The sequence below is a fragment of the Aptenodytes forsteri genome, unplaced genomic scaffold (assembly GCF_000699145.1).
Source record: "Aptenodytes forsteri isolate BGI_AS27 unplaced genomic scaffold, ASM69914v1 Scaffold429, whole genome shotgun sequence".
NCBI lineage: Eukaryota > Metazoa > Chordata > Aves > Sphenisciformes > Spheniscidae > Aptenodytes > Aptenodytes forsteri.
This window is the reverse complement of record NW_008794432.1, coordinates 144,737-164,322: the sequence shown is the minus strand read 5'-3', so window position 1 is coordinate 164,322 and position 19,586 is coordinate 144,737. Positions and strand designations below refer to the sequence as shown.

The window sequence follows — 19,586 nt, the reverse complement described above, 5'->3', positions numbered from 1 at the left end:
GGGAGCGGGAAGCGGGAAGAGGGGTTAACAGCAAGCCTGGGGAAAAGTAATAGGGGGGGTAATGGTGGGGCCGGGAAACAGGGAGGAGGGAACAGGGGGCGGGCGGGTAAGGGATAATGGTGGGGCTGGGGGAGGGTGAGGTAGGAAAGGGGGGGTAACGATGGGTCTAGGCGGGAGGGTAATGGCATGCTGGGAAGGCTGAGGTGGAGGCGTAATGGTGGGCTGGGGGAGGCTGAGGCTGGAAGCAGAGGCCGCAGCCCATGGGGTGATGGTTTGCGGGGGAAGCAGCCACCTCCCTTTGGTCCCCCCTGCTTAGGTGGTACACTGCCCCCATGGCCCAGCTGCTGACCCCCCAGCTCCCCGTGTGTGCAGAGGCTGATCCCAATGTCCCCTTTTCTGTTCCCCAGGATGGGAATCCATGGCCTGGCCAAGCTTATTGCTGACGTGGCTCCCGGCGCCATCCGGGAGAATGACATCAAGTCTTACTTCGGCCGGAAGGTCGCTATAGATGCCTCCATGAGCATCTACCAGTTCCTGATCGCCGTGCGGCAGGGAGCTGAAGTCCTTCAAAACGAGGAGGGCGAGACCACGAGCCACCTGATGGGCATGTTCTACCGGACCGTCCGCATGGTGGAGAACGGCATCAAGCCGGTTTACGTCTTTGATGGCAAGCCCCCGCAGCTGAAATCGGGGGAACTGGCAAAGCGGACTGAGCGCCGGGCTGAGGCCGAGAAACACCTGCAGGAGGCTCAGGAGGCCGGAGAGGAGAACAACATTGAGAAGTACAGCAAGAGGCTGGTCAAGGTGACCCAGCAGCACACTGACGAGTGCAAGAAGTTACTAATGCTGATGGGCATCCCCTACGTGGAGGCGCCGGGGGAGGCCGAAGCCAGCTGCGCTACCTTGGTGAAGGCTGGGAAGGTCTATGCAGCTGCCACGGAAGATATGGACTGCCTGACCTTCGGCAGTCCCGTACTGATGCGGCATCTTACTGCCAGCGAGACGAAGAAGCTGCCCATCCAGGAGTTTCACCTGAACCGTATTCTGCAGGATCTAGACCTGACCTGGGAACAGTTTGTGGATCTGTGTATCCTCCTGGGCTGCGACTACTGCGAGAGCATCCGCGGCATCGGGCCCAAGCGTGCCATCGAGCTCATCAAGGAGCACAAAACCATCGAGAAGATCATTCAGCAGATAGACACCAAGAAGTACCCTCTGCCTGAGAACTGGTTGCACAAAGAGGCCCAGAAGCTCTTTCTAGAGCCTGATGTGGTCAACCCCGACGCTCTTGAGCTGAAGTGGACCGAGCCGAACGAAGAGCAGCTTGTCCAGTTCATGTGCGGGGAGAAGCAGTTCAACGAAGAGCGGATCCGCAACGGGGTCAAGAGGCTGAGCAAAAGCCGGCAGGGCAGCACGCAGGGCCGGCTGGACGACTTCTTCAAGGTGACGGGCTCCATCACGTCGGCCAAGCGCAAAGAGCCGGAGGCCAAGGGGTCGGCAAAGAAGAAAGCCAAGACCAACAACGCTGCAGCTGCAAAGACCAAAAAGGGAAAGTAGCCAGCCTGGCTGACCACAGCCCCCTGCGATTGCGTGGGTTTTATGCTCAACCAGGAATTTTAGGCTAATAACAAACGGTTGTTTTTCTGTCCTGCATGTTAGTGCTAGGAAGGATGCTGCTAAAGCGCTTCCCAACAAGGCTAGGTTAGTGAATCAGATAAGCATCTTCCTGCGCAGCAGTAGCAATGTGTGAGGCTAGGAGAGAAGAGAGCTGAAACAACCACAGCGGGGAGGGGGTTGGAGGGGCGAGGAAGGGACCGGGGCGTTGCGTTCAGCAGTTCAACGGCGGTGTTCATCGGTTTGAGACTTTTGATGAGGAGGCCGCAGGGACCGGAGGCGATACCTAAGCTGCAGAGTTAAAGGGAGGCGCTGATCACAAACACCCTCTCTGATTTAAGAAACAAAAAGTTGAACGGCTAGAGAGCGAACTGGGAACAAACGATAGAGAGATTTCTGCCTGATTCAATCCATCCAAAAAGAGGTAGGTTCAAGCAGCGGAGGCTGAAGGAGAAGCTGGGGAGATGCGAACAGAAGGCAAGCTGGAGTTGGGAAGGAGGCTTGAAATAATGAGGTAAAGGTCTCCATTTAATGAGGATTGGGTATAGGTTCTTCCTTCCCTTATTGTAGTCACTTTTCGTTGTTTAAAACAAAAAAAAAAAAGTTGTAATCCTGATTCCAGCAAAGTTCTACCCTGCTCTTAGTGCATGAACCAAGGACCAGCTGAGCTGAGACTGCAGCTCTCCAAGCCTGGATTTTACTGCTAGGTTGTGTCTTATGTTTAAAAAGAAAAAGGTCAATAAACCTAGAATGGAAGCCTGTTCGCTCCCCGATTTCACGAGGCATCCTTCCACGTTGTACACACAGAGACAGGTCCCGGACTAAGAAGAAAAAAAGATAGTGCCTCTTCTTTTCTTATTTTATTCTGTATTTTGCATAGTCTCTTCCCCTTACTTGTCAAAGCAATGTGCTGGGTTTTGTTTTCAGAATAAAATTTATACGCAAATACAGCGTTTCTCATTCTCTGGAGAGGTGGCTTAAACCTTGTTGCTGAAGGCCCCACAGGTGAAGAGAAAGCCCAGTTTTAGAGGGAAACCTATTGGTGACAACAGTCAACAAATCAAGCACAGGCCCGAACGCAGAAAATTCGAGGTTTTAATCCTGGTGTTAACAGTGGCTTTTGGATGCTTTGTAGACATCAAAGATCTCCACTGTCTGCTAAGTTATTAAAATAAGAAGCTGGGCTTGTTTCACAGGGGAATTCCATTAACGCTGCTAAAATAATCCTGATTTTTTTTTTAAGCCACCTTAGAAGTTTTCTTAAATGCGGCGTGAAGAATGGCAGCAGGTGCTGCACACGGAGGCAGGGAGCCTCTCAAGCTTGCCGTGCTTGTGGGAAGGGGCACGTGGAGCAGAGCACCCAAAACTTAAAGTCTGCTTCTCTGATCTGGTGGGTTTCACAGGGTCTCGGCTTCACCCTAATTCCAAGCCCTAAGCTGGAGAGATTTTGGCAAGGGGAAGCCTGGGTGCTCCAAACGGGGGCAGCTGTAGCTGGCGTGCCTCGAGATCGACACCTGTGCTCTCCACAAGCATCAGTGCGGCTGTCGCTTATCCCACCGCATTGCTTGTGGAATCTGCACCCGGAAAGCCAGGAAAGTGCTGCAGGGAAAATCAGATTTTAAAATCAACACGAGGGGTGATGTTTTAGCACCCGTTCTGTGTATTTATCTATTTAACAAGGCTTCTGTCTGTGAGTATTTGTGCTTTCAACCCTGAATCCTTGTGACCTCCTGTCACTCTGAGCCACAATCTTTTTTTTTCCTTCAGCTGGAAAAACCTGCGTGGAGAGTTTAAGCAACTTGTAAACCTCCTGTCCCTGGTTTGTCTTTTCTAAAGGGGGAGTGGAGCCTGGGCTAAGTTCCTGGTGCAGTTCTCCCAGGAGGCTTTAAGGTACAGCCTTGCTGGGCAGGTTAGTTTGAAAGCCTGGCTCTTCTGGGATGTTCTGGTGTCCGCCACGTCCCGCTCCCTCTGTCCTTCCTCTCCCGCCTTCCCCCTCCCACGTACCCTCCACCCCCGTTACCTTCCACCCAGATTTACTTGGTCACCAGCGTAATTATCCCCACGCTATTATCATTCATGGTAGGCTATACTACTGATACGGTGCAATAGATGTGATATACAGTAGGCTATAGCGTAGGATATATAGTAGGCTATACACTATTACGATACAGAGCAGACTATCTACCATATGAGTTTCAAATGATGAAGATACTTATCTTTTGAGACGTTTGTTATGTGTAGAAAGCTGTCCGTGAAAATTGATGGAAATACGTTTTCCTAGGATGTTGCTAGGATCTCTGTTCTCCTTAACTGATACTCACCTGGGAGTCGTAGCGGTTCAGACATTTTATCTACTCAGGTTTCATGACTTGGGTTATTTCATTTCAAAATGCAGTAAAGACAAATGGTGTTTTCTCAGTGTGTATTCTCTTAAATGCTTCCATCCGTAATTTCTCTTAACAAGAACTTCTTAACTAAATATTCCTGTATTTTATCTGTGAACACCCTCATTGCGACCACCTGGAAAGGTACGGTGAAATGGTTTTGTGGTGAGGGAATGAAGGATGATAAAAAAATAATACGTGGAAGTAAGGGTCAGGAAAATGCTTATAGCAAGGAAGTAAACTAAGTCAGCAGCAGGAAAAAGAAACTGCAAGCTTACTGTCTTCGACCTGACCCCGGTCTCCATAACCGGTTGCAGAGTCCTTCATCCTGCCCGCTTCTTGCTGACCTGAATAGGATTTAGTTCATCACATTATTATGTATCGCGTTATTACGATGTCGAGAATAGTTCAAGGAACGAGGCGGGAATGATGAAACATTTCTAAGAAAGTTTAACTGCCTTTTCACGTGCCTTTAATTTACTTAAAGGAACAGCGTTAAAGTCTGCCGCCTACCATTTTGTCAAGGGATGCACGCGAAGAAAGCAGCCTTTCAAGGAGTCTAATTTCTGTAATGAACCTCAAGTGAAATCGTAAGCGTGATTACAGAAATGCCGTTTGGTGTTCGTACACGTGGCTTGCGCTGTTACACTGAGGCGCAGGTTGTGCTTTGTACCTTTGGGTTGGAAGCGCCTCTTCTCTGCCTCCGTGGCTTCCCTTGGTGTGGGATGCAGCTGCAGTGGTGATCTCCAGGCGCAGAAGTGATCGACTTGAGAAATCAGGGGTTTCGAAGTCCGAACCGTAAAAACTGTTACACGTGCAGGGAGAGAAAGCGATTTATGTGCACGCTGGACTTTGGTTACAGCACTCACGCTTTCAACTACGTTAAACTGTGTAGTGTAAGTGAAGCTCTAAACTTGCGCCGTCCAAACAGGAGAATAAACTCCAAACCCTGGCATCTGATTAAACTTCATTTGGCAGGCTCATACGGTTTCTTTCCCACCTGTGGCTCTGCACAGATGACAGTTACCTGCCCCCCAGCACTGAGCAAAGACAGGTTAACGAGCCCTTTTTGCACTGTTAGCTGGGGGGGAGGGGGGACAGGACTCAAGTCCAAACTTCTAGACTCTTCCGAGAGTTTCTAATGATCCCCTCCGTGGCTGGCGTGAAGCTCTCTGCTCAGCTAAGATTTACTTCAGGGATTTTATCGATGGGGGCCAAAGAAGTAAATAAACCCAGAAGCTGTCCCCCTGCACAAGCCCTTCGGGACAGAGCCATCGCCCGCTCTGGTCAAAAGCCCGGTGCCACGCACCGTTGCTTCTTACCGACGGAGCCGCTGCGTTACTCGGTCTCGCTGCCGAGTGCCACATCTGCAGACTGCCGCCTTCCCTCCCTCTGTAGCATCGGGGTGATCTGAAGAACGGAGGAAAATGGATCGCGTTTCTTTCTGCCCTAGGACGAGGCAGGCGTATTGTGTGCAAATCACAGAAAGGTGCATCCGGACGCTGGGTAAGAACGTGGTATTACGCAGGAAAGCAGGATTGTAGGCACAAGCTTCAAATGTAGCGTAAGATTAAACCCCACGGCATTCAAGCTTGCAGGTTTACTGATTCAGGGCAAAAAGCTCGTTAGCGGAAGATACCTGAACTGTATATTTTCCATATGTCTGAATTTCTAGGCGTTATCTTCAGGCTTTCGAAGTATGTGTCACCATCCTGTTGTGATAAAACCTCTGAGAAAACATTTGAAAAGCTGCTCTTCCGCCCTGAACGTATCTAAACTGAACAGGGAAGACAGCTGGAAGACAAGAGCAGGACCGTGCTACGGAGCCGCAGAGAAAGCCCTGTAGCCTGGGAGTGTTACGCAGGGCTCGGCCCGTGAGGAAATCCTCGTGATTCTCCTCTAGGAAGAGTAAAAACGGGCTGCAGAGCCTAGAGCAACCTTCCGCTTCTGCCCGCGCTGCGGTATTAGTCCTCGTTTGCAGAGGGCGAGAGCTCGGTCCCAGCAGTAGGGTTGGGTGGGTCTGTCATGGATTTTTCTATATAAGGAGGTTTGAGTGTTCTCAGAAAATGTTCACTTAGTGGAAGGGAAAAGCAGCTGCAGCCAAAACCTAGAAATACCCTACCAGCTATTTGTGGTATGTTGGAACCTCGTAAATATTTGTAAAGTGAAAACTCCGTCTGTTACAGAGCTGTAAGAAAGAATCTGGTTTTGTACCAGGGAAGCGGAGTGCAGCGATCCATCTCAAACGCGAGATAGCCACCCTGATGGGAACCGCTAAAACCAAGAACGACGATTAAGTAACACATCCACCGACGCCTGGTGCGTGAGCAAAGCTGCCAGGCATCGCCCACGGCGTCCTTCCAGGACAGCGTGCCGTAAGAGAAACGGCAGCGTGCTCCATTTCGGTAGGTCCCAGTCGTGCTTTTACAAAAGCGTATTACAAGCGTCTTTGAAAGTCAGGAGGCAGCTGAGCGTTCGGGCTGGATATTGCAGAGAAATAGTTTATCCTCTCCCCTTGCTGAAGGAGGGGAATTGCGGGGATGATCCGTGTGGAAGAGATTCTACTGATGCGGTGGCACACAGGTTTGCTTCGTGTAGCTCAGATTGAAGTCCTCTTTCCCTGCTATTCCTCTCGGGTGCCACGCCATCACCTGCCTGCCCTGTAGTTCATGTTATTTTCACCATCGGGTTTTTTTTTTTCCCTTACATTTTCTGTTCTAAACAAATATTTCCACTGCTGTTTATCGCACTGATGTTATTGTTGATTAATACCAGTACCACTGTTTATACCAGAAGCAAGTCTTTCAGGCGCATGAAGGATTCCTAACATCTGCTGTGCTCTGCTAGAAAGAGTGGGTAACTGGGCCTGGAGGGGCTGGATTAGAAAAACGACCGTGTGCAAGGCGTTGCGTGGTTTGAAAATGAAGGCAGCGGTTTTCTTTCTGCTGTATGGAGCCTCTGATAAGCGATTATTTTTGTTTCCCTCCTCACCCCCCGAATTCCCGTGAATACAGCTAACAGCTTTCTGTTACATATCTAACACTTACGTTCAATTCATTTTTGCTCTCATAATTGTGAGGAGCAGCCTGAAAATGCCTTCCTTCCCTACCGTGGGTGGAGAAAACCATGTAAATAATGGTTGAGCTGGAGCAGATTAAAAAAAAAAAATATGTTTCATGATGATTTGCAACACTGGGGGGAATATTTCCCTCTGTGCTGGAACCCGACCAAGATTATCAACAGCCCAGCAAGAACAGGCTATCCAGCACAGGAGTTTCTGTCCCAGGCTGCCAGGTGACCCTCCCGAGTCCCTGGCAGCTCACCTGGGGGGTTGGCGTGGGCAGCCGGGGATCCGGCAAAGCTGGTCAGAGAGGGCACGGTGGATTCGGGGCTCCCAGGGTCATCACGACTCGTGCGTTTAGTCTTCTCGCAGGGAAAATGAAACACGTTCCCCTCTCCTGCCTCCTGTTCTGATGAAATGAGATGACAAGTTTGCAAATTCTTCGCACCTTCTCCGGTTTTCAAATCATTCAATACTGGGGTTATTTTCTTTAAGAGGAAAAACCTAATTTATTTAATTCAGCCTCGTTTTCTTTAAGAGGAAAAACCTAATTTATTCAATTCAGCCTCATGATTAAAAAGAGTAAGGACAAAATGCGATTTCGGAAAGGTTTTGGGTCAGTTGCTCTGCCTGTGAGGATTTGCCGAGAACCTAAGCACGGTTAGATGTTATCTCAAGTATCAAAGCTTTGTACTTTTAATAAATAGTCTAATGAAGTACTTGCCGATAGCAGCACCGCACGCAAGCCATGCCATTGCTCTTTCTTATTTCGCCCCGATTGTTTTTCCTCCTTCCAACAGGCATGCTGCTATGCAGGACGGTAACACGGCTAAAGGCAATCGCACCGTGGTGACCCAGTTCATCCTCCTAGGACTGACAAGCGAGCCTAAGCTGCAGAGGCCTCTCTTCATAATCTTCTTAATGATTTATCTCATCACCCTGATGGGCAATCTTGGGCTGATCACATTGATGAAGACAAACCGCCGGCTGCACACTCCCATGTACTTCTTCCTCTGCAATCTGTCTGTTGTTGATCTTTGCTACTCCTCCGTCTTTTCTCCAGAGCTGCTTGTTGGCTTCTTGGTGGAAAAGAAAACCGTTTCTTACTCCGCCTGCTTTGCCCAGCACTTCTTTTTCCTTGTGTTTGTGACCACGGAGGTGCTCTTGCTGGCTGTGATGGCGTACGACCGCTACGTAGCCATTTGCAACCCGCTGCTCTACACTATTTCTATGCCCAAGAGGGTCTGCGTTCAGCTGGTGGCCGGGTCGTACGCAGGGGGGATTTTGAACTCGCTAATCCAAACCTGTTGCTTGCTGCCGTTGCCTTTTTGTGGACCCAATGTCATCAACCATTACTTCTGTGACACTAACCCTCTGCTGAAACTCACCTGCTCCGATGACCGCCTCAATGAGCTCTTGCTTGTAACCTTCAATGGGACCATTTCCATGTCCGTGCTCCTCATCATCATCATCTCGTACGTATACATCCTCTTCTCCATCCTGAGGATTAGGTCCGCCGAAGGCAGGCACAAAGCCTTCTCCACCTGTGCCTCCCACCTCCTGACTGTTACCTTGTTCTACGTGCCCGCGGGGCTGAGCCACATGCAACCGGGCTCCAAGTACTCCCTGGAGATGGAGAAAGTCACCGCCGTGTTTTATACCCTGATCATCCCTATGCTCAACCCTCTGATCTACAGCTTGAGGAACAAGGAGGTCAAGGATGCACTTCGAAAAGCAACAGCAAATAACATTTTTGCGAGTCGCCTGCTGACCAAACGGACCCTGATCAGTTGATAGAACTCCTGCTGCTTCTCTTTTTAAATAGTCTTGTGTCAGCTGTCCGGAGGAGTAAGGGACCACGTCTATTTACAGAAGCAGGTACAGCAAATTTTAAGCATGCTTTAAAAATCTGCAGAGACTCAATGTTACCAAACATCCTGTCATTACGGGCCGCTGATAAACATTTCCCTGTCATCTCTTGGATTTTTTTTTTTTCTGTGAAGTGATGTAATATCATAGGAGGTTTTTCCTCCTATAAGCTCATAAAAGGCATCGTAAAAATAAGCTCATAAGGCATTTCCCTCTTACGCTTAGCTTCTTAAGAAGTTGCACCGATTCAAGCAGTGGTTCCTCCAGAGGCAAGTTCAAGGAGGACTGGAGGCTTTTGGGGAGGTATATCCAAAAAAACCCACCTCACTTCAGGTTAACTACAAGGGGGGTATATCCAAAAAAACCCACCTCACTTCAGGCTAACTACAAGGGGAAAAAAAAAAAAAAAATCTCATTTGCTTCCAGGGGGACGTGCCATGGAGAGTAAGGAAAGGGAGGAGAAGCAGAGACCACTGAGCTGCCAGGGGACGAGGGCAGCAAGTGCTGCGATCTGGCATCGGGAAGAGGGAGCAGAACATCACAGCCTGGAGGCAGCATGGCCGTGTCTGTGCCGAAAAACCTCCGCTGCTTTGCCTCCAGACCTGGAGGAGGCTTCTACCCGAGCAGCTGGGATGTTTTCCTGCTGAACTCCCGGGCATTTTCATCCCTGGGGAACGAAAGCTCCGGCTTGTCTCTGCCTCTACCCAACAGCATAGCAGCGCTCTCAGCCGCCCGCGTGGATCTCATCCTACACCTTGCTTCCTACAGCTGCAAGACATCTAACTCGGCCAAACGAGCTTGCTCTGGGGGAGAGAAACGGGCTTCATCTGACCTGCATCGTACATCTGCTTTAGGAGGAGAAGCAGCAGCAGCTGGGAGTGGTATTTCTCCCTATGGGCAAGGAGTTTAGCGTAACTGAATGTAACTAGCTATGGAGAAGTATTTTTTTCCCCCCTATTTTCTTGTCATGGGGCAGTTGTAAATGATATTTCCTCCCAGCCGACTCTTCCCCAAGACGGCTGCAAAGCTGAGAAGGTGCCACCGAGGGATGCTGCAGAGTCTCACTCTCTCCAAAGCAGAGACGACTGACTACAACCTGTTAGAGACCTTGAGCAATAGGAGCCGGGATGCCAGGTCCCCACAGAGAGGAGGGGGGGGTCATCTGTCACTTAATGTTAATTTGCACATGGCTGCATCTGAGTCAGTCCAGGCATTGGGGTTTTTTTCCATAGCTAAAATAAAAGATAAATACTCCTAGCATGATTTCTTTTAGATGGCCATGGAAATCATGGCCTAAGCACACCCACTGTATTGTTATACCAATAACCCAAATTTCTTTTTGCTCAGATGTAAAAGTCTACATTGTGGATACCTAATATAGGGTAAAATAAAATCCACCCGCAGCACGCAGCTGAGCGGGGGTCATTTTTCTTAAGAGACAGACACAGAAAAAGGGGCAGGAGGGAAGACCTTCATAACACTTACCTTTCGTAAGAGCTTGCTTTATCCTGAGCTTGGACACCAGAGGGTCTCATCTCGCATTAAGAGTTGTTTGTGCTATTTGCATAATGCAACATATTAGGGAGCAGCAAGGACCAGTTACTCCCAAGGGAAAGGCAAACTGGGAGCTGAAGGTGGCCACGACACGGGGTGGGCAATAGCCTCACCCACAGGGCACGGTCCCGCAGCGCCCGAGCGGAGCAGCAGCTCCCATCGATGGCCCAGGGGAAACCAAGGGCCAAATTCAAACCAGGAAAGCTGAAGTGCAAGAAAGCGTTGTACCCAACCCAGACCCAGACCCAGACCCAGACCCAGACCCAGACCCAGACCCAGACCCAGACCCACTCTGAAAGCAGTCAAAGACCCAGGGCTGAGCTTAAATAGTGCCCGGAGCCCTGGGCAGAGGGTGTGGGTGGAGGCCCCAGGTGATGCTGGCCATGGCAATTACCGTGGTTGCACTCCCTGATGTCTCAGGGAGAGGGGAACTGGGGGTTTTTTCCCCCCACCCAGTGCCCTAAACCCTGCTACAGCACCGTACCCGGCCTCCTCTGATGTATCCCTACGCACAGAGGATGGAAGGACGGAGCAGAAAGGAGCAATGAGCTCCTTTGCTGCGTGTTAACGATTCCCCTCCCTCCTTCTGCGTCACGCAGAATAAGGCGCTTCAGATGTCATGTTCTCTGTTTCTCGGGGAAATTGTCCAAATGCCTCTACTTTTCCTGAAAACTCCATTGGAAACTTGGAGTAAAAGCTTTATAGCATTTCACTTCGCGCCAGCTTAAAGCTGGTTTTAACTGCTTGCCATTGCATTCATTCATTATTCATTACAATTCTTCGAGGAAGACCACGGTTTACAAAGATGCTTATTTTAAAACATAAAATTTATTCCCTTTGTCATTATACAAGCTACGTGTTCTTCCAGAAATTGTATAGTTCATTAAACACAAAAGGTGTGTCTCAATTAAATGCTAAAAAAACTTTGTCTACTGTTTTCTTTAGAGCATCTTCCACCTCGGCCATGCGATGACGTACAGAAGAGTCATAACTCAGTCAGATGTGGTTCAGCAATTGCCACACAAAGCATGCACCTCTTACTGATCGTCCAACAAGGAAAACAGTAACAGACCTAACGAAAACACGTCCCAAGAAGATTTGGGTTGGGACGTGCTAACGTATGTGTGCCCACAACAAGCCGTTAGCACGGCTCCGGGTCCCCGGAGCCAACGCCATGGCTTTGTGCTTTCTGATGGTTCTTCTATACATTGGTCAGAAGTTCCACCTGAGGTCACAGCCGGACCTTGACCTGGATGGTCACGTTCCACCCTGCTATCGCCAGGTCGCCTACGTCGGATAAACGTACTCCTCTTGTCAGGGTGGCCTCTGCAAACCTTCTCAGCCCCTTCTTGTACGGACAACTGCTGTTTCCCGCTTGCAGCCGTTACGAAGGGGACCTCACTGATGCCGGTCTCAGCAAAGCCTTCGTAAGAGCAGCTCTGATAGTGCTCCTAGAAAAATTCAGAGAGGCTGGGCCACGTTGCAGCTCTCCATATATCACTGACTTAAACAGATCCTCAGTTCTTCAAGCTCATTGGGGAAAAATGATTATCAAGCAGGCACTGGAAATATTAGTAATTGTTTAACTCCAATTTGAGCATCCTTTTCGTGGGCAATATTTTCCTTTAAGACGATTTAGACACAAAACACCGTGGTACTATTTCAGTTTTGCTAGGAGAGCGCTGACAATTATTTTGGTTAATTATTGAAGGTTCACGCCACGATTAAAATAAACTGAAGTTGTCTGAAGAGAACGATTCGTTACGCTCGTTCTCCGTACCCTGTACTTGCTGTGTGATGTCCCTGTCTGTAAGCAGACCAATAATGACCGGTAACGCATATTCCTTCGTTACCTCCAAAGTACCGAAGAGCTGCAAATGCCTTTTCAAAGCCTGGATAGATGCGGCACCAGCTTCCGCACCCACAGCCTCCTCAGGGCCCCCTTCACCTCCTTGTTCCTCAGGCTGTAGATGAGGGGGTTGAGGGTGGGGGTCAGGACGGTGTAACACACTGAAACCAGCTTTGCCTGATCCCGCGAGCACGCCTTGCGAGGCCGGACGTAGGCCAGCATCCCTGGCACGTAGAAGATGGTGATGGCAGCCAGGTGGGAGGTGCAGGTGGAGAAAGCTTTAAGCCTCCTCCTGGCCGAAGGGAGCTGCAGGATGGTGTGGAGGATGTAGGTGTAGGATACCAGGATCATCAGGACAGAGCCCACAGTGTTAATCCCAGCATTGGAAACCTGCAAGATCTTGTTTGCGCGGGCGTCGGAGCAGGAGAGCTGCAGGAGGGTGGGCAGCTCGCAGAAGAAGTGGTTGATGCTCCTGGCCCGGCAGAAGGACAACCTCCCCGCCAGGACGGTGTGCACCAGGGAGGTGAGGAAGCCCGTGGCGTACACCAGCACCATCATGCCGTAGCAACGCGCCCTGGACATGGTGGTGGCATAAAGCAGCGGCTTGCACACAGCCGTGTATCGGTCGTAAGCCATCACCCCCAGGAGGAAGCACTCACAGACAACCAGAGCAAGGAAAAAATACACCTGGGCAAAGCAACCCAAAAAAGAGATGCGACTTCTCCCCAGCAGGAAGGACTCCAGCGCCTTTGGGACGATAGCGGAGGAAAGGCAAAAATCTATGAAAGATAAGTGGGTCAGGAAGAAATACATGGGGGTGTGGAGCTGGGGGTCAGCGTTGATTAGCAGGATCATCATCAGGTTCCCCAGCACCGTTAAAACGTACAGGGATAAGTAAATTGTGAATAGGGTGGTTTGTAGCTCTGGGGCGTCCGAGAAGCCCGAGAGGATGAAGCCGGACAAATCAGTGAGGTTTCCTCCATCCATCATTTCTACGAGTTAGATGAATTTGCATAGAAATAAAATGAATCGGTGAAATAAACCCCGGAGAGAGAAATACTGTGGAAACGTTGGAGTTTAATCCATGAAGTAAACGCGATAGAAAATGGTGTATTTTTTTAGAAAAGTACAAGGCAGCTGTGTTTCTGCCTTTAGCCCCAGCTTCGAAGTCAAACGGGTGAAGGAGCTAAAAGAGAATAATTCTGCCGTGATTTATATGCACTGTACTAATGATACGCTAAGAAATAGCAAAATGTTTATTCACATGTAAAAAAAAAAATGAAGTCAAACAAACACATTCCAAAATGTGGAAAACAGAGAAAATTCAGATTCTCACCAGTGATTTCGGGAAATTTTAAGGATTTTTTTTTTTTTGCTTTCTTTTTTTTTTTTCCCTTTTGTCAGGCAGGATCAGTGCTTTTCTGTGGCCTCGTTAGTTCTGGTGCGGCCTTTCCATCACGAAACAAAGCTGTGCACTTGAAATTGTTTGGGTTTTTGGTTTTTTTTTAAATTTCTCAATTTATCTGCTTTCGAAGAAAAACCCCTGCGTGTGCTGGGGGGGGGAGCAGTGTTTTTGTCTCCAGCACAGCTTTGCTGCGATTGCAGTGAGCTTTCTATGACCAACCCAACTATCCGCGTAACGGCGTTAAAATACGTTATATACCATCCACACTTTTTAAAGCTTCAGCTTGGATATTCCCATCTCCCCCCTTCAGCCCATCTGCAGATGAATTGGCTGATGGAAGATCTACCTACAGATGTCTACGTCTCAGCTGAAATGTCCCTAGATCGGTGGTAGATGGGGTCAGGAGCGTGGGGTGGGGTTTTTTTTTTGGAAGCAAACCTCCGAACCCCTGCTAGGGCACTTGGGTTCACACCGTGGATGCTCTCGGCGAGCACGGATGGGCTTCCTTTAGATGCCGCTGCACCAGTACCTCCCGGCCACGAAACAGCATCCGCTCCCCCAGAATAGGCTGAATTAAAAAAAATAGAGAAGGCTGAAGTGAGGGCAGGAGGGTAATTAAGTCCCAGCGCCACTCGATTTACTCCACCGACCTCAGATCTTCTCGGTCAACATCATTGCTTGGTAACGGAGATGCAGCTGTAGCTCCAGTGATTGCGTCCTAGAGGGGCACGTTTCCATCCCGCAGAGGCAACCTGTGGTGGCCAGCTCATATGTGAACTTCCAGCCCTGGAGGGGACAATCATGTCTTAAACAGCTTCAAGGTTAAGAACACGCTAAATATTTAAAAATCTTTAAATACTAAATAAATTATTTTAAATAACAAAAACATTTGAAATCTTGCCAAGTACAGACGGAGCTACTTGTGAGCCTGAGCCCGTGCTGCGGGACTTCACAGAGCAGAAGCCTTTATTCTGAATTTTCCTCTCATCTCAGCAGGAGTGTGGGAAGCTTCAGCCGTATGAACAAAACAGAAGCATTAATTAGGCTTTTTTTTTTTTTTTTTCTCTTTGGTTTAGGGTTGCCAATTGATCATTCGACCGCAGAAAGTTAAAAAAAAAAAAAAATTACATAAATACTACTGTAACATGAAGTTTCAAAAAGCAATCTGCTCCTCCTAACTTATTGCACCAAGTCCAGCTCCCACAAAAAGGGACAGGTTTTTCAGGTGTCGATCGATACTAATGTATTTTTTGCCATATGAGGTATACAAACAGCTAAAGAGAGAAATCAGTCGAGTCACGCTGGCAGCAAAGTGTTGTGAAACGCGTTGCGGGTTAAGGGGTAACAGGGAGAGCAGCGAAGCACCGGGCTGAGTCTTCTTGTACCACCGGCACCCAAAAACGCTTTCAAGCACGTGAGAGGCAGCACGACAAGGGTCACCAGCTGGAAATGTCAAAGCCTTTTTTTACCTGCTTGCTTAAGAGGAGAGGTGTTGGTAGATGCGGCGCCTGCAGCTCCTTGAGGAGCCCATCCGATGGGTCAAAGCCGTGGCAGGAGGGGAGATGCTCGGGAGCAGGATCGCCCAGGCTGGCTGGAGGAGGGGTTTTATCCCGGATGAAGCGTTACCTCAGATGTTTGTGCAGCCTGCTCTCCCTCAGGACCCTCCTCCCGCTGATCATTCTTTTGACCTGCTCAGCAAAAGCCCCTTTCGATTTCGCCCCCCCCCCAAAACCTTTCTGGCTGCACCAACGCCTCCAAGACCAGCTCCCCTGTTAGAGACCTGCCCAGGCTGCCCGTGCCACCGCCTGGTCTGGCAGAAAGACAAGTCCAGGGCAGTTTGCTTTTTATTTAGCCAACTGTCGCAAACTTCTGTATTTAAAAAGAAAAATAAAAAAGCCCTTTACTACCGTCAAGGAGATCGGATTGATGGTCTAATGTTGCATTGAAGGATGCCGAAAACAAACCTAATGGAGCATCTGCTGTACGAAAGGTTTGGGCACGGCCATAGGGAGTCCTCTCCGGCAGATATATTTATTTCCATGCGCTTCCCTGGTGTCTGCACAACACACCCGGCATTTGCTCAAAAGCGTCGTTTTACACAGCTGCTTTGCGGATATAACGGAATTAACTCGGATTCACCAGTTTTATCCTGATGAATCCTGAGGGCCAATGTTTCCTGAAAGCTTCTGCTAGACGAAGAGACTTCATAAAACCCTTAGGACAAATATTAAATCGTAACTTTGTCCCAGACATTTAGAAAACACAAAGGATGGGGCGGTTGGAAGAGAATACCGAGCCATGAAAGTGTGGGGAAGCAAGATGGAGAAGTATGCAGATGGCTTTAGATGTAAATTTGTTTTTCTGCTGGAAGGCACCAGACTATTAGTCCTGGAGACGCACTGGGGGTGGGTAGAAAAGGATTTCCCTGTGTTTTTTAATTTCTTTCTTCCCCGTTTGGTGCTGGGCTAAAACCAAGGCCTGTGAAGTGGGAAAAGCCACATAATAGAGGGGAAAAAATAACCCTCGCTCAACTTCAAGACAAAAAAAAAGAGATTTCAAAGATAGATTATTTTTAAAAAAATACATGGAAGGCAAAATAATCCACTAAGGATACCTGCGTGGGTAGGGTGTGCGTCTGCAGGGTGAATAATGGAGCTTGAAATCCCGGATCCAAACAGCTCGGTACTGCACTTGCTCCATCTCCACCACAAGGCGACCCCAGGCCACCAGCACCTTGGCTGTCCAGGGCAAAGGAAGACCTAAAATCCTCCCTCCCTGGCCCTTTACACGCCTAGGCAGAGCAGAGGCTCAACTATGACTTGTCTCCATTTACCATGAGTGCTTTGATGACCAACGCACCATCACAGCGTTATTTCGCGTGACCTCATGTCGTGGTCTAGACCAAAAACTCCTGGAAAATTCAATTAACATTGTCCTAATACCAGGAACGTCACCGGAGGACATTCATTAATAGAAAACGTGAGAGATCAGCCACTGGCTGGTTTGACGTTGGCAGGGCAAAGCCACCACCTGCATTCTCCCTTCAGCTCTCTGAAGCCTGAAATGAAGCTGATTACTACTTTTTTGTAATATTCAAATAATATTTATTTTAAGTCATATTTAAGTAACATTTACTTTGGATAATAACTTTCTGCCCAGTATATGGTCACTGTCAGGTCTCAGGCTACAGCCGGGGACAGTCCCGTCCCTCCTAGCGCAGCGTGTCGCCTTGGTTCAAGGAGAAACGTGTTTTCCAGGTGTCCTGCTTCCAGGTGCATTTAGTCCCTGCTTCTTGAAGGTGCAATATCTAACCCGCCTTCCTGAAGGTGCCGTGTCTAGCCCTTCTTACCATGCAAGGGTAGCCCTCTCCTTTCACCTGGCCCGGAACCGTGGATGGACAAGGAGGAGAGGACTCTACCTTTTGCTTTTCTCATGGCGTTCTTCATGTCCGTGTGTCTTAGGCTGTAGATGAGCGGGTTCAGCATGGGGAGCGCAATGGAGTACAGCATGGAGACCACCTTGTCACGCTCCAAGGAGTGTCTGGAGCCGGGGCGCAGGTACATGAAGAGGGAGCTGCCGTAGTACAAAGCGATGGAGACCAAGTGAGGGGCGCAAGTGGAGAAGGCTTTGTGACAACCGGCCGCGGAGCGCATCCGCAAGACAGTGGAGAGGACCGACGAGTAGGAGACTAGAATGAAGACCATGGTGCTTAGCATGTTGAACCCCACCACGGCAGAAACGATCGCCTCGTTGACATGTGTGTCAGAGCAGGAGAGGGCTAGCAGCGGTAGTCCATCACAGAAGAAATGATTGATCCTCTTGGACCGGCAGAACGGGAAATGAAATATGGAGACTGTGTGTATGATGGAGCTGATCACACCAGCTAAGTAGGCACCAGCCAACATCCCAACGCAAAACCTCTGGGACATGACCACGGAGTAGAGCAGGGGGTTACAAATGGCCACGTAGCGATCATAAGCCATGGCAGCCAGCATGTAGCACTCGGTGGTGGCACAAGTCGCAAAGGAGAAGAGCTGAGTGGCACACCTAACGAAGGAAATAACCTTCTTCTCCACTAAAAAATTCAGCAAGGTTTGAGGGATGATGGTGGAGGAGTAGCAGACGTCCAGGAGAGACAAGTGGCTTAGGAAGAAGTACATGGGGGTGTGTAGGCACGAATCGATTCTGATTAATATAATTACTCCCAGATTTCCGATTAGAGTGACCACATAGATGGCAAGGAATAAGACAAAGCATGTCACCTGCAGGTCTTCTCGGTTTGTGAAGCCCAGGAGAATAAACTCAGATGGAAATGTATCATTATCTTCAACCATATTGAATATAGAAGCAGTTCAGCTGCTTTATGTCCTTCAAATGGAAATGCTTAATAGCATCCGTCGATAACGTTAAGAATGTCAATTTTCACCTATCAAGCAGTTACACCACTTTAAGTCAATAGAAGGTAAACTCTCTTTGAGAGAGGAAAAACCCAAGTTCCCGAGGCCAGTCTCCCCGTTCAGCCTTAGGTAAGCGCACACAACCACCAGCAACACGCTTGGAAGTGGGGGGGGTACTTTGAGGCAAGGAAGGCGGGCAATGCCGTACCAGAATAAAGCATAAATAAAGCGCAGAGCTTTCTCATAGTTTCTCTCCAGCCATTTACACGCGGCAGTCCATGATTTTCACGATAACTGCTGGGAAAATGAAATTATTTCTCATCTTTTGAGTGTTCCCGGTCCAGTGTGAGTACATGAGGAATAAATATCTGTTCCCTGTGTCCCAGGAAGACCTCTTCTGGGTGAAAGCACTGTAAAACGTGACTTTCCTTAGCGTAATTTTTCCTCATGTAGATGGTGCAGTAATAAGAGCCAGGATTTGTCTCACCTCGCTTCGCTCTAGGCGTGATGCCTAACTTGGAGAGAAAAGATAAATTTAGGCTTGCTCTCTCTGCTCACCCGAGAGAAATCAGCAGCTCCTAAAAATCACACTCTACGACAGATAGAATAAATAAACATTGATTTTTCCTGGATAACATTAATCATCGCTTGACAGAGTTACACCGGAGAGCAAAGCAAGAGTGCGTGCTGCCTGGCGGCTGACAAACAGATCCAAACTTAAAAGTCATAATTATTTGATGACCCTTTGCTGAAGGGCTGAGGTTCACCTCCAGATCCAGACATCTCATTTCAGATGTCCTCTGAGCAACATGTCTGGTCTCCTGGTGTTATTAATGGGGATTTAGAGCTGCTTTTCACTGCCCACGTAGAGATGCCGGAGGCGAAGCAGCGTCTGAGACATCTGCACCCCGCTGGAAGACGCGTTACAAATAATGAGAATCGAGCTGTTTGGGTCTGGAGCTGAATCCTCTCCCAGAGGCAGCATCCACCTGCCTAGATGCAGACATTTACTGCCATTGGAGAATTGACCGGAATTTCACAATTAACTAAGGCTCACCCGCACTTTTTCTTACTTGACAAGCCAACTGCTTTGTGTGAAGCGACCCGAGATGTAGATATGAAACCCGGGAAGTTTATAAGGCTGCAGCTTGTGCCGTACGCGATAGCTGCCCGCCAGGAATCACATCTCCCCGCAGCTTGAAGACACTGACTGGAATGCAGACAAATTAAATTAAAAACCCGTACCTTCCTGCCTTGGATTAGATATTATTCATGCTGGCAGCCAGCTGGTTGGTCCACGCTCTGCTAAATAAATGTCAGCAAACCCCCGAATATTTATCCTTGCCCTCCTGGGGAAAGGACCTTCATTTGTGACACCGGCTATTCAGATTTGGTAAGATCTTGCATCTCTTGGGCAAGCCGGCGCAAGACCTTTCAACAAGCTGCCCCAGGA

General features: G+C 48.9%; 4 protein-coding genes across 4 annotated transcripts; 2 read left to right on the top strand and 2 right to left on the bottom strand.

Annotated features, from left to right (window-relative positions):
- The first annotated feature begins 408 nt into the window (after positions 1-408).
- FEN1 (flap structure-specific endonuclease 1) lies at positions 409-2,555 on the top strand. The gene has a single exon (XM_009289524.1). It carries the CDS (start codon positions 409-411, stop codon positions 1,555-1,557), a length of 1,149 nt encoding a protein of 382 aa, XP_009287799.1. The 3' UTR covers positions 1,558-2,555.
- Positions 2,556-7,770: 5,215 nt separating this feature from the next.
- Positions 7,771-8,853, top strand: LOC103907383 (olfactory receptor 1052). Its single transcript, XM_009289539.2, has one exon. The coding sequence runs from the start codon at positions 7,771-7,773 to the stop codon at positions 8,851-8,853; it is 1,083 nt and encodes a 360-aa protein (XP_009287814.2).
- Positions 8,854-12,367: 3,514 nt separating this feature from the next.
- Positions 12,368-13,318, bottom strand: LOC103907381 (olfactory receptor 8I2). Its single transcript, XM_009289538.1, has one exon. It carries the CDS (start codon positions 13,316-13,318, stop codon positions 12,368-12,370), a length of 951 nt encoding a protein of 316 aa, XP_009287813.1.
- Positions 13,319-17,071: 3,753 nt separating this feature from the next.
- Positions 17,072-18,070, bottom strand: LOC103907380 (olfactory receptor 1038). Its single transcript, XM_009289536.1, has one exon. It carries the CDS (start codon positions 18,068-18,070, stop codon positions 17,072-17,074), a length of 999 nt encoding a protein of 332 aa, XP_009287811.1.
- Positions 18,071-19,586: the final 1,516 nt, after the last annotated feature.

Coding starts and splice junctions, on each gene's coding strand:
- FEN1 (XM_009289524.1), top strand. CDS start 409: ATGGGAATCCATGGCCTGGCCAAGCTTATTGCTGACGTGGCTCCCGGC.
- LOC103907383 (XM_009289539.2), top strand. CDS start 7,771: ATGAAGTACTTGCCGATAGCAGCACCGCACGCAAGCCATGCCATTGCT.
- LOC103907381 (XM_009289538.1), bottom strand. CDS start 13,318: ATGGATGGAGGAAACCTCACTGATTTGTCCGGCTTCATCCTCTCGGGC.
- LOC103907380 (XM_009289536.1), bottom strand. CDS start 18,070: ATGGTTGAAGATAATGATACATTTCCATCTGAGTTTATTCTCCTGGGC.